Genomic DNA, 13,223 nt, shown 5'->3' on the forward strand with positions numbered 1-13,223 from the left:
AAAGTTTCAAATTTACAACCAACTTAATTTTGGCCACCATTACGAATATTTCACCGAAAAGTATTCACTGCAATATTATCAAACTTTCCACTTGCAATATCAACAGAGGAGCATTGAAATGGACTGAATTGTATGAATGCACCTCCACAAAGTCCTCTCGAAAATGTCAGCAGGTTTGCTAAAACCATTGATTGAAGGAAGAGTAATAACAGAGAAAATCTGTTTATTCTTTCACCGAGGTAATAATTCATTCACTTAAACATTGCATTGTGAGGTACTGAGTGCCAACAGGCCAAGGCATTATGCAGCAGAATCTAGCTCGTCATGCCGTCACTCCACCCTTCCCACTGGAATCATCATCCAGGAGACCCCTGCTCATGAGCCAGGCCTCTTGCGATGGGTCACGGCTAAGGAAGTTCCGCAGCATGACGCCACCATCTTCTGAGCCACCAGGTGCAAGGATGCAAGTCCGGTACTGTCGACCCACCTAACGAGGGAAGTATCAGGTGGAAAGGCAGCAAGATGTGTCAGACCATAAACTATCTGGAAGATCACTACCAGCGTTTGTAGAGAGTGGGGAGTGGGGGTGTTGGGGGGGGGGTGTTGAAAGAGAGATTCAGAGCATATATCAAATTAAACTTGGAAGGCTTTGATAATTAACCAGCAAGCCACATTAACAACCGATAATGTGATTTTCTTTGTGGAAGACTTACTGCAGTCTTGGCAAGTGAAAATTGTCAAATGTCTATTTTTGTGGTATATGTCAGATGAAATGAACATCCTTTTCATAGGGGGTTGGTATTCTTTTGTTCAATGATGTAGTTGATCAGACATTCTCTTGTTGTGAATTTTAGGCCATGGGCCAGACATGGTCCACGTGCACCCCCCGAGAACAACAAAGATGAGAACGGATCATCAGTGCTTTTATCTTTGAGGTACTCCTCTATGAGCAATCTTTCAAGACATTCCAACATAATCTTGTGACAATGTAGGGCTCTGTCGTAGTGCTTCCCAGACATCACACAACCCAAAGATCCTCCACTGATTATTCCTGCTTCTAGGAGACCATCTGCTAACCCAGACCAAGCCATCTTTTTGGCAATCATCTTCATATAAGCGCATACGAGGTGGAATATGCCAATTAGAATTATGTGGCTCTCATACTTGTCTGGTGAGTTCCACACGAATGGGTAGGCCTTCATGCAAACTCCCAAGTCAAATGTAGTCATGACATAAGGCTGTCCAACTTCTCTGGTGGCCTATTCAGCAGCATGCAAGCATTCTTGTACAGTTTTGTACTCCGTTATGGGATGGTTAATGACTGGAATGTGGATATGGCTAACTTACCACCTTGTAAGCGAGCTCTTACCCAGCACATTCAGAGAGTAAACCACCAAGTACGGATTTGGAAGACCGCGCATATTCCACAACCACAGATTCCGAAGGCCAGTCAGGGACATGGTTGGGAGGAAAAGGATGGTAACCTTGATCCTCTATGGTATGAAGATGTCCTCCCACGGCAACTGGCTGACATTGCTGAAGTCACACCTGACAACACTGACTGATGAGGATTCAGATATGGATGCATTTGATGATAGAGCAGGCATTGGAGAGTGATGACGACAGCGATAATGAATATTATGCGTAATCCATGCACAATGACATTTTGTGGACATGACATAATAAGTTTCAATTGTTTTTTTTAAATAAACTTATAATTTATATTCTTTATGTGAAGTAAGGAATGTTTTCTCAGTCTTGTGTCTTACTGGTGACTACATGTTGGGTGTTGCAACAGTGATGTACTTATGTTTAAGACGTAATACCTGGTACATCTTTAGTTTGTGTGGGACAATTTTGGTATCAATAGAATGGTAGTAAAATTTCTGATATCAAAGAAATATTTATTTGTTTGTGTCACGTAAAATGAGCATGAATATACATTATTATTTCAGATCCGAGTTGAATCTGAGTTGTCAAAAGGAAAAGCGAGGTACTCCTCTTCATCACTTCTTGGGACAAACATCATGCTATTAAATTTGACAGATGACTCTATTTTGAAAATCTGCATGTGATAATCTTTCATTTGATATACAATTTGTTAATACTAATGCTTATTGGGCAACTGCAGAGATATTATCAGTCAGTGGATTTTTTACGTGCGAAACCGAGGAAAAGTTGACATTTTGAGGGTACCGTGACATATGGATAGCGAGTCCCAGTTTATTCACTGTTACCAATTGAATTCATGCTCAGGGGACCCTAAGGCTTCAGAAAAATATGGGGTCGAAGGGTTATGGGGGGGGGGGGGTGCACGTGGACCATATCTGGCCCATGGCCTATTTTAGTTTCATTGAAAAACTGAAGCCCTGAAACATTTCCCCATGAATGCAACAAACAATATGAATTTCTGGTTACAGTTTGCTACTGAAGATTTCCAAAAATAGAGGAAGAGGAAAGATCTGATCTTACCTTTTCCCAAAATTCTATAATATTGTTACGTATCTACGCCGCCCAGCGTGCGAACGACCGCTTTAGCCAATGGCAGCCGCACGCCCACCGGACGAGCACTTCAGTCGTGACTTCTCGGAACAACGCCGAGAACCAGTCACGGGTGTGCCTTCAACGCACACCATGGCCCAGTCCGTATTCTACCCGTACGCGACAGGGTCAATCGCCGAATATCGATATACCTAAGTATTCGCGCGGGTAACCTACCGAGGGACCGTACCTCGGCGAAGGCCTGTTTGGACACGAACCGCTTAAGCGGTTCGTTCCGTTCTGGGATAACCGAGCGGGTATTATCGCCAGACCTCGCCGGACCCAATTCTATTATCGGTATTCAAAAACCAACTAGTATTCCGATAAAAAGAGATGGCACTTCAATGGGGGAAAAAGGACACGACGAACGGGTTAACATTCACACAAGCACATTTATGTTACATGTAAACAGGGATGCACGTATGTGGGTATGCAATCAATGAGGGAAGGGGACAAGACACGAGCAAGGCAAAAACACGACAACTGACTATGGTTATTATTTACAATCACTTAAACAGGTTTTACTTATGGGACTCGGCGCCACAACATTCACTCAAAAGAAAAGCAAAGAAAAGACCCCCTCACAGACTAGGGAGTCAGACTGGGCCCGTGGGCCTTTATAATGTGCGGCTTTGGTGACCAAAAGGGCCCCACGAGACACATGTGCTCTGCTCATCGGAGCTTCACAAACACGCTCGCGTGGATAACCCATCATCCAGCCTACCTTCTGTCTGTCCGCAGGATCGGCTAATCCACTGCGTGCGTTTACGGACCGGGTTTCACTCCCGCAGGCGCGCACATGGCGGCCTCGTGCGTATCACAGCACGGACCCCGCGCGCGCTGCCGTGCAAACCCGGCACGGTTCCCAATACAGCTCCGGCCGCTACTCGGCCTTTGTCCACTGGCAGGCACCGTCGTCGCACACAAACTCTGGTGTGCCATGACGCTCACACACCTCGAGATGACATTCACACTCGGACATGCGGTTGCGTGTTCCCGCATGCCAACCGCCATCTCCCTCACATACAGCAACCTCACATACACTGTCTCTCTCACACATGCCATTTCTCTCACACACGTGGTTCCACTCACACACGGTGCTTCATCCACACACGGCGTGCTGGAAGGCATGAATTTCGGCTCACTCGCAACCTCGCACACCATTTTACTCACACACGCGGTTTCTTTTACACAGACCTTTTCCCTCACACACACGGCCTTTCACCAAGGCACTCCTTTTCACCTACGCACACCATATTACTCACACACGCAGTTCCTTTCACACACAACCTTTCACCCATGCCATGCACGCGTTTCATCCCACATTTCGCCACACTCGTGAACACACACACCGGGACATTCACAATGGGGAATCGCGTCATCACAAGGGGTTCCCGGGGCCTCCAAACCCTCCAAGCTCCATGTGCACCCGTCAACAGCACTCGCCCCCTCTAACTCGCAAAGCTCGACCGGACCCACCTGGTTGAGATCCACTTCAAGGGAGCATAGTGTCTCCCTCCATTCCTGAAGGAGGCTATTCGGCTGCTTGCGCCGGGTCATGACAATTCCCCGAGCTCCCCTTCATTGTACCCCACTATCTCCATGTGTGTGTGCTCGTCTTTCACCCCGTCTTTATCGTGTAGTCTCTCCTCTACTTTTTTCTATCTCCGCGTCTCTATACATTTTATTTCCTTGTTCGTTATTTCCGTTTCTTCCTAGCTCCATTTTCCTTCCCATTTGAGTCGGTCTTCCTCTCTGAGCCCCATTAGCTGTTCGTTATCTTTCCAGAGCTTTTCCATCTCTGTGGACTCCAATATTGCTCTCTCCTTGAGTTGGTTAATCTCAAATTCATATCGTCTTTGTTTTCTACCCCACCGTCTGTCATGTTCTTCATTCTCCAATCTCATTGTTTTTCAATTGGCCGATCTCCTTTTCCTGTTTCATTCGTTCTTCCTTCACTATCTCCGCATACTTCAACCTTGCTTTCTTTTTTTAATTGTTGTTGTCTTTCTTTTTTAATTTCTTTCACCCCCTGTCCCTCACGCTCTTCATTCTCCAATCTCATAGTTTTCTTCAATTGGCCGATCTCCTTTGCCCGTTTCATTCGTTCTTCCTTCACGATCTCCGCGTACTTCAACCTCGCTTTCTCCTTTAATTTTTCGGACATAGTCACCTCGTGTCTCCTCTTACACGTTTCGGTCTTCCCATTAATTACGACCTCGCCCATTGTTATTGCGGGCCTGACAGCCGAAGCACTCCCTCTCGTTGGTTCGGAGTCTCCGCCACATGGCGTCGCCATTTTGTAATCCATCGTCCGCCTCCCCTCTCTCCATGCCTGCCTGTCTGCATTCATGCTTTCCACAAATCTCCCCATAAACTCCATGCAGCCTCCCATGTTTTGTGCATTCACCCTCATTTCGTTCATATCCTCCATCAATCGTCCCATCACCTCCAACATCTGGTCCGTGCTGGAAACCACACGTGGGGGATGGTCAACCTGTATGGCGCTATCGTCCTGGACCATGGATTCTACCATTTCTAAACACATTTCTATTACCCCCTGCTCCAGTTCGCCTTGAACCGCCATCTTGCGTATCGGAAATAATTTAAAGCTCGAAATTTAATGGGATTCGAGGGTCGCTCCACACACCATTGAACGGATTCCCGTTAATTTGGTTTGGTGTGAAGACGGGAGAGTTTTCACCCCACTGCTCGACACCAGTGTTACGGATCTCCGCCCGCCGGCATGCGGACAGCCGCTTTTAGCCGAATCGCGGCCGTACGCCCACCGGACGGACAATTCAGTCGTGACTTCCCGGAACAACGCCGAGAACCAGTCACGGGTGTGCCTTCAACGCACACCACGGCCCAGTCCATATTCTACCCGCGCGCGACAGGGTCAATCGCCGAATATCGATATACCCAAGTATTCGCGCGGGTAACCTACCGAGGGACCGTACCTCGGCGAAGGCCTGTTTGGACATGAACCGCTTTAAGCAGTTCATTCCGTTCTAGGATAACCGAGCGGGTATTATCGCCAGATCTCACTGGACGCGATTCTATTATCGGTATTCAAAAACCAACCAGTATTCCAAAAAACGAGATGGCACTTCAATGGGGGGGGGGGGGGGATGACGAAAGGACACGACGAATGGGTTAACATTCACACAAGCACATTTATTTTACACGTAAACAGGGATGCACGTATGCGGGTATGCAATCAATGGGGGAAGGCGACAAGACACGGGTAAGGCAAAAACACTACAACCGACTATGATTATTATTTACAATCACTTAAACAGGTTTTACTTACGGGACTCGGCGCCACAACATTCACTCAAAAGAAAAGCAAAGAAAAGACGCCCTCACAGACGAGGGAGTCAGACTGGGCCCGTGGGCCTTTATAACGTGGGGCTTTGGTGACCGAAAGGGCCCCACAAGACCATTGCAGGTTACCTGCACCCTCGTGGTGCCTTGATGGGGCGAGTCGCGACGTCCCGTCCCCATGGCAGCTTGCGTAGCCGCGGTTGAGCTCGGGCCCTCCGCGTGGCAGGCGAGCTCTCTCCGGCTCTCCCCACACGCCCGCGCAGGTTCGCGCGACAGCAGGGCTGCGCCTCCAGCCCGAGTCTCCTTCGCGACGCCCGGACCTCCACCGCCTGACTGCTCTAAGCTCCCGACTCGGACACGAGCCCAGATCTCCACGCAGCTCCAGCAGCACAGCTCCTTACGCTGCGTCCAGCGGCAGCAACCACACCAGCAATGACAGCAACCCCAGCAGCAACTCCAGAGAGAGTGCAAACACTCCGTGCACCCTTTTTATTCTCCACGCTCCGCCCCTCCGCTCTCGCCCCGCCCTCCTTCCAGAACATGCGGGATACTTCCAGAAGGAAGCGTTTTCCCGCTAAATTAGGGACGCGTGCCGCCACGGTGGTTCTTTGTCCCTTGCAGGGTGAAATTCACCGTGGAGATGCCATTCGTCTGGGGGGGGGGAACGGGGGCCGCCTGCTTTCCCTCGACGAAGGCCAGGCCTCTGGCAACCATGTGCCGAGGTGGAAATACAGTGGTGTGGTTATGAGGGTTGAGGTGATTGTGGGTGTAATTGTTGGTGCTTTGTGGTTAGTCCAAAATAACAACAGTTAAGAATAACGGCTAACTCGAAGATCACAGCCCTGATACACATGAATAATTCCCTTTAAACAATGGTGGGGAAATCTATCTGAACACAAGTTAGCGATATAACTGAACTAAGGACCTTTATAGTGTTCTGCAAATTTCCACGGCCGTAACAAAAAAAAAAAACATACAAAAAGGATGCATTAATTACTTCTGCCACCAGAGGTGGGCAGAGATTATGTTTTACCAGTGTTTGTATGTTTGCTTGTCTGTGAGCAGGATCTCAAGAACTTATGTATAGATTGGGACAAAACTTGGTGAACATGTTGGGTTTGTAACAAGAACGAACCAATTCAATTTTGGTGAAGATCTGGATAAGATAATTTTTATTTTATTTTACAAGTGATTATTCACAACTTGCCAGTACCACCCATTGCTTTGCTCTCAGGAATACTGAGGGGAGGGGGGAAAAGGAGAGATGGGGGAGAGAGGAGGGAGTGAGAAGGGAGGCAGCGAGCGGTGAGGGGAAAGGTAGGCAGACATGTGGAGGAGCGTCAATTACGATTCATACTGTCTCATCAAAATGATTCTGCATAGAATAACAGTGAATATAGAAACATCATAATGTCTGAAATCGATTTTCTACCAGTCATACGATAAATTCCACCCGGACGTGTCTGGAGACAAACTCCACCCGGAGTTTTCCCCTCCTCACACAAACTCCACCCCTTCCTCACTCTCCCTCCCTCTTCACTCACCCACCCCTCCTCGCTCCCCATCCTCATCTGTGCACACGTCACGTGGTACATCGGTTCATGCAAACATTATAGCTATTTTATAACATTAGTTTGTCACCAGATTTGCTTCGATTCCCAGAAATTTTTTTGGGGGGAAATCTCTAAATATCAAAAGGCACCAGTTCACCACTTGCTTGATATGTGTACCAAATTTTGTAAATATATCTTGAGGGAATTTGTAGTTAAGCTCCGGAAACGAAATGTGACGGACGGACGGAGCCCATTTCTATATTCCCCGCCAACTTCGTTGGTTGGCGGGGGATAATTACAGTTTGGTTAAAAGTTCCAGGTGAACTGTAAACCTGCATTTTGAAGTGGACATTCCCCCTTTCCCCCATCTGCTTCCTCATCCCACCCTTATAGAAAAAGAATCCTGAGACCCTTCTGAACATTTTGAGACTAAAGCAACTAATGTTGGATGGGGGTAAAGGGGAAGGGTTAAATAAAAGTATTTTGGGAAAAAAATTAATCTCGGCAATGACACATCTCGGAGAACAATGACAACGACACTCGGTAGAGCACATGCATACCCCCCCCCCCCACCAGGCTGAACAGTTCACGTTTTGTATCCCACCAATAGGCCAGATCGGAATCAGGATCTGAAACAAAATAACACGCTTTTTCTTGTCACCCAACCAACTCGTACATCTAGTTTTGTCAGAACTCATCCACAACGTTTTGAGACATCATACAATATCATTTTTGACTATCTCTCAATGGTAACAAATCTCCAAGGTATTAAAAAAAAATTCTTTCCAGATCTTTACCAAAATCAAATCAATTCAGCCTCGTCACACACCCAACCTGCCCACCAAGTTTTGTCCAAATCCGGACAACTTTTTGAGATATCCTCCTCAAACGGACAGACAGACAAACAAACAAACCAGGAGCGACTCCTTGAGGAATATCTGCCTACGAGAGATTCCGATGAGAATCGTTCTAGAGTAACCATGAAAAATATGCGTTTGCGTCATAACGTCACCAAATGACGTCATAATGTCTCAAGCTTGACATATCTCGAAAGCACTCATTGAGGTGTTCAATTTGAGGTACTACACAATATGGTTCCTAAAACTTGAAAATTTGACCTTGGGGTCAAATATGTTTGACCTTTGGCGCTAACCATGAAGGTCAAGGCCAATCGCCACCAAAAATTAATCAGCTGAGCACCAGACCATGAACTATATTCCCATGAAGTTTGAAGACGATCCGATCAAATTTACTCAAAAAATAAGGGTTCCGTCGACTCCCCTGATTTGCGACAAAGTGACCTTGACCTTTGACCTTCAAAATTTTATGTGCTGAAAGGGACCTCTATAGGCCTCTGATATGCAAAGTTACAAAAATTTCCAATGATAACTGTGATCTGCAGAGTGATTTATACGTGATTACAGACAAAAAAAAACAAACAAAAAAAAAAAAGATATGAAAGTCAAGGCCAATCGCCACAAAAAATTTATCAGCTGAGCACCAGACCATGAACTATATTCCCATGAAGTTTGAAGACGATCCGATCAAAATTACTCAAAAAATAAGGGTTTCGCCGACTCCCCTGATTTGCGACAAAATGGCCTTCAAAATTTTGTGCACTGAAAGGGACCTCTATAGGCCTCTGATATGCGAAGTTACAAAAATTTCCAATGATAACTGTGCTCTGCAGAATTTTTTATATGTGATTACAGACAAAAAAATAAATAAATAAAATAAAATAAAAACACACAAGCTGACTAACATATCTTGCAAAAACTTTGTTTTGGCAAGATAACAAATGAAAAATCGTGCTTTGCACGACACTTGGCGAATTAGTTGACCTTTCCGCGTCGTGGTCCAAGCTGTAATGTAATGGAATGTGTGGTGCTTATTTGTTCGTACATTAATAAAATGACGCGACGTCCCAAATAACAATTATCAGGCGCGCGTTGTCATGGTAACGACAGCAGATTGAAAATTTTCACAACTCATTTAAAGCCACCATGTGACATCCAACAACTTATCATTGCTTGTTGCCTTCATTCTGATCGTATAAAATATTTGAAAATACCGAGGAACATTGCTTTTCAACCAGCTTTACGATCCCGTTATCAGGTTTGAAATATGTTGTAAAACAAAAATATGTATTTTATATGTGCGTTTTTCATGTTTTGGGTGACCCTGACCTTGACTGTGGGTCAATTTCGATCAAACTTTGTACACATGTTAATATTACATGCATAAATAGACAATATAATAAGTGCAAAACTGTTTGAGAGAAAGCCATGTGCAATTCACAAAATTACCCATTGGTTTATAATGGGCGATAATATAAAGTGATGCAGAATCCAGATCCTGATCTTGAACATCACCAAAAGTCACATATCTTTTTGCACTGTGGATTTCTATCAGCTGTTAAAATTTCATCCAAATCTGTTAAGAATTGTGACCTGTAGAACGAATAAAAAAAATTTTAAATCATGCCAATAGCTAAAAACTTTGACGTCATACACTTGCGAAAACTATGCGAAATTTGCAATAAGATGCATTTAGTAATCATTTAGATATTTGAATGAAGTTTAATTTGGCGTCAACCGGAAGGATATAACTGAGTTATGTCCAAAAATGTGTTTTCACGTTGTGTGACGTCACGTCGTGACGTTTAGTCCGATTAAGACGGGGTTTGGACGCGGACCGTCTCAGGTGGATTGCCTATCAGGTGTAAAAATTTAAGAACGACTGGTCCAGCCGTTTGGGCTGCAGACGACCGGACAAACAAACAAACAAACCAACAAATGGAACAGACCAACATACTTGACAAAATCTAAGATTTCGCCAAGTAACAAACAGGGGTGAAAACAGAACATCTGTCCACCTTTGGTGTTGGGAGGTAAAAATGGGCAATATTTTTTGGCAACATGGATTTACAAAAGTGGATATTACTGCTGCTTTGAAATGAATGCTCTCATCAGGAAGAGGAAAACGATTCTGAAATTTTCAGTCTTGCTGTCCTCATCAGCAAGACAAGAAATATAGCAACCTTGGGATGGGGGTGAGAGAGAACTTGTGTGTTGTTTGGGAAGTGTGGTAATGACATATTACATATCTGCTGAAAGTGGGGAGTGGGGTTGAGATGAAGAAAGGGAAGGGGAGAGCAAAGAAGATAGGGTCGCACAGACTGTATATAGGTCACCCAGGAAAAACTTATGCATGATTCCATACTCCGAATAATAGGTTGAAAAGAGGTAATAGCAAAGGGAAAGAGAAGAGAAGAATGTGCATTGAGTATGTGAGGAAGGTGGTGTATCGGGTATCTGGGGAAGAAGGTGCATAAGTAATGGGGCTGAAAATCCTGTATGATACAAGAGTGCAAGCTGTTGGAGTTGTGAAAATTAAAACAACCCATTGATACGAATCTCTTTGCCCCACCATGAGGAACAAACACAATGTAGCTAATTTAACTATATCTAATTCACTAGCAGGTGATACCCATCTTTAATAATGGGATACATGTGATTACAGAAGGAAAAGATAGATGTTTAAATATGCATCTACCTCAGGGTTCATGATTCCTTCCCGTTTGAAACGGGAATAAAACATATCCATCGAAAACACCTCACTCCACAAATAACCGTAGTACTGAGCATCGTAATCACCCGCCAAGTGCCCAAACGTTGCACACATGTTGGTGCCTGGGTGGGTGAAGAGAAGGTAACAAAAAGAGAGGCAGAAAAAAAAAGTTCAAGGTTAATGAGGCCAAAATGCATCTTATCACCGAGAAAACTGGCACCAATCAGCAGCAATCATAAAATCCTCTGCACCTCAGCCAACACAATTAACCCTACTCTCTTGAGGGGAGCATTAAAGAGAAAACCATTTTGTAAGTTAGGCCTTAGTTATTTTATAAGTTGGTTTACGGATCCGCCGACAGTATATTTGCCGAAATGAAATATAAATACCTTCACGCGAAATCAATTCTGAAAGCAATTATCCCACGTAGGGTTATGAAATTTGGCACGAATGATCTACAGGTGATGCTCTATCAAATATATTCCAGTTTTTGTGATATATGGAATACTTTACCCGCAGCGCCCCCTAAAATTAGGGTATGCGTGAAAATTGAAGGCCCCCTAGCGACCAGGTGAGTGTATCAATACGAATGAAACTTTGCAGGTTCATGGTACTCAATGAGTACTACAACTTTGCCTTTGGACATATTGACCGATTTCGCTCAAGTCAGGGGTCAAAGGTCAATTAGTGCAAAAATCGTTAATATGCGAGAGCTGGAGATGCCTTCGCGCCAAATGCTACTCCACCTAGGGTTATGGTCGGATGGTCATGAAAATTCACATTAATCGTCTGGAATACATTGTGCACAAATTATCGAGCCGGATTTTCGATTTAGGTCTTTGTTCACCCACAATACCCCCTCGAACCTTGGGGATTTCTGATTTCAAAACGCATTTTCGGTACTTTTCATTCAAATGGATACCGAGTAGTTATCAGTAGATGGAACTGGATGAGATTTGATATGCATAATCTTAAGGTGATTCCCAATCCGCTATATGACATACATTTTGCTCTATATCTTATAGTTTCCATGCTCGGCGACCCATCGCTGCCGACCGGCTCATCTACTCTGTCTGTCTGTCTGTCTGTCTGCTGGATATCTCAAAAAGATATGGATGGATTTGGATGAAACTTGGTGGACTGGTTGGGTGTGTGACAATGACAAATTGATTAGATATTTGTGAAGGTCTGGTCCTATAATGTTTTGGATCGATTCTTCACCAATGAGAGATAAAATGATATATGTCATATTCCAAGAAGTTGTGGACGGATGATGACAAAACTCGGTGGATGAGTTGGGTAGGTGACAAGAACAAGCCGATTAAATTTTGGTTAAAGTCCAGATGCAGAACAAGCCCATAAGTGGATATAAAACTTAAACTAAACTATTCAGCCTGTCGGTGGTATGTGCTCGATCGAGTACTGTTCCAGTTTCTTCAAGTATTTTAATGACTAACCTCAATATTTTTCCAAACTTCTCAAACTAATATGGCACTGGATATAGCTTGGCAGAAGTTTGGAATTTTGGCCATTTCATTCCTAAAAGCACATCGACACAACATGGCCAAAAATATGCGGACACCCCTTCCAATTAGTGGATTTGGCTATTTCTGCCACACCCATTGCTGACAGGTGTAGACATCAAGCACACAGCCATGCAATCTCCATAGACAAACATTGGCAGTAGAATGGGCCATAATGAAGAGCATGACAATGCCCCCATGCACAAAGCGAGGTCCATACAGAAATGGTTTGTCGAGATCGGTGTGGAAGAACTTAACTGGCCTGCACAGAGCCCTGACCTCAACCCCACTCAAACACCTTTGGGATGAATTGGAACGTCAACTGTGAGCCAGACCTAATCGCCAAAATCAGTGTCTCACCTCACAAATGCTCTTGTGACTGAATGGAAACAAATTCCCGCAGCAATCTTCCAACATCTAGTGGAAATCTGAACTCCAATCGGAAAGTTTGGTCAATTGCCTTACATGGCACTAATTTGGCTTAAATAGGTGTGTGTGTGTGTGTGTGTGTGTGTGTGTGTGTGTGTGTGTGTGTGTGTGTGTGTGTGTGTGTGTGTGTGTGTGTGTGTGTGTGTGTGTGTGTGTGTGTGTGTGTGTGTGTGTGTGTGTGTGTGTGTGTGTGTGTGTGAATTATAAATGATAATTCTTTACCCCCTTTTAAAATATTTTGTGAATTTTTATTTTTTTAATGTCGACAAACATTACAGTC

At 44.6% G+C, this 13,223-nt stretch overlaps 1 protein-coding gene across 1 annotated transcript in view; it reads right to left on the reverse strand.

Moving 5' to 3' along the window:
• Positions 1–206: 206 nt before the first annotated feature.
• LOC147032860 (thimet oligopeptidase-like) overlaps positions 207–13,223 on the reverse strand; it is a 70,927-nt gene continuing 57,910 nt past the window's right edge. The window contains exons 12-13 of the mRNA XM_085870799.1: positions 10,977–11,113; positions 207–487 (exon numbers count right to left, since the gene is read on the reverse strand). Of these exons, the coding sequence (XP_085726925.1) occupies positions 323–487; positions 10,977–11,113 (302 nt within the window). The 3' untranslated portion in view covers positions 207–322. The remainder of the gene's footprint in view (positions 488–10,976; positions 11,114–13,223) is intronic.

Source organism: Eptatretus burgeri, chromosome 2 (genome assembly GCF_056783735.1).
Source record: "Eptatretus burgeri isolate ZD-2024b chromosome 2, Ebu_testis_v1, whole genome shotgun sequence".
NCBI lineage: Eukaryota > Metazoa > Chordata > Myxini > Myxiniformes > Myxinidae > Eptatretus > Eptatretus burgeri.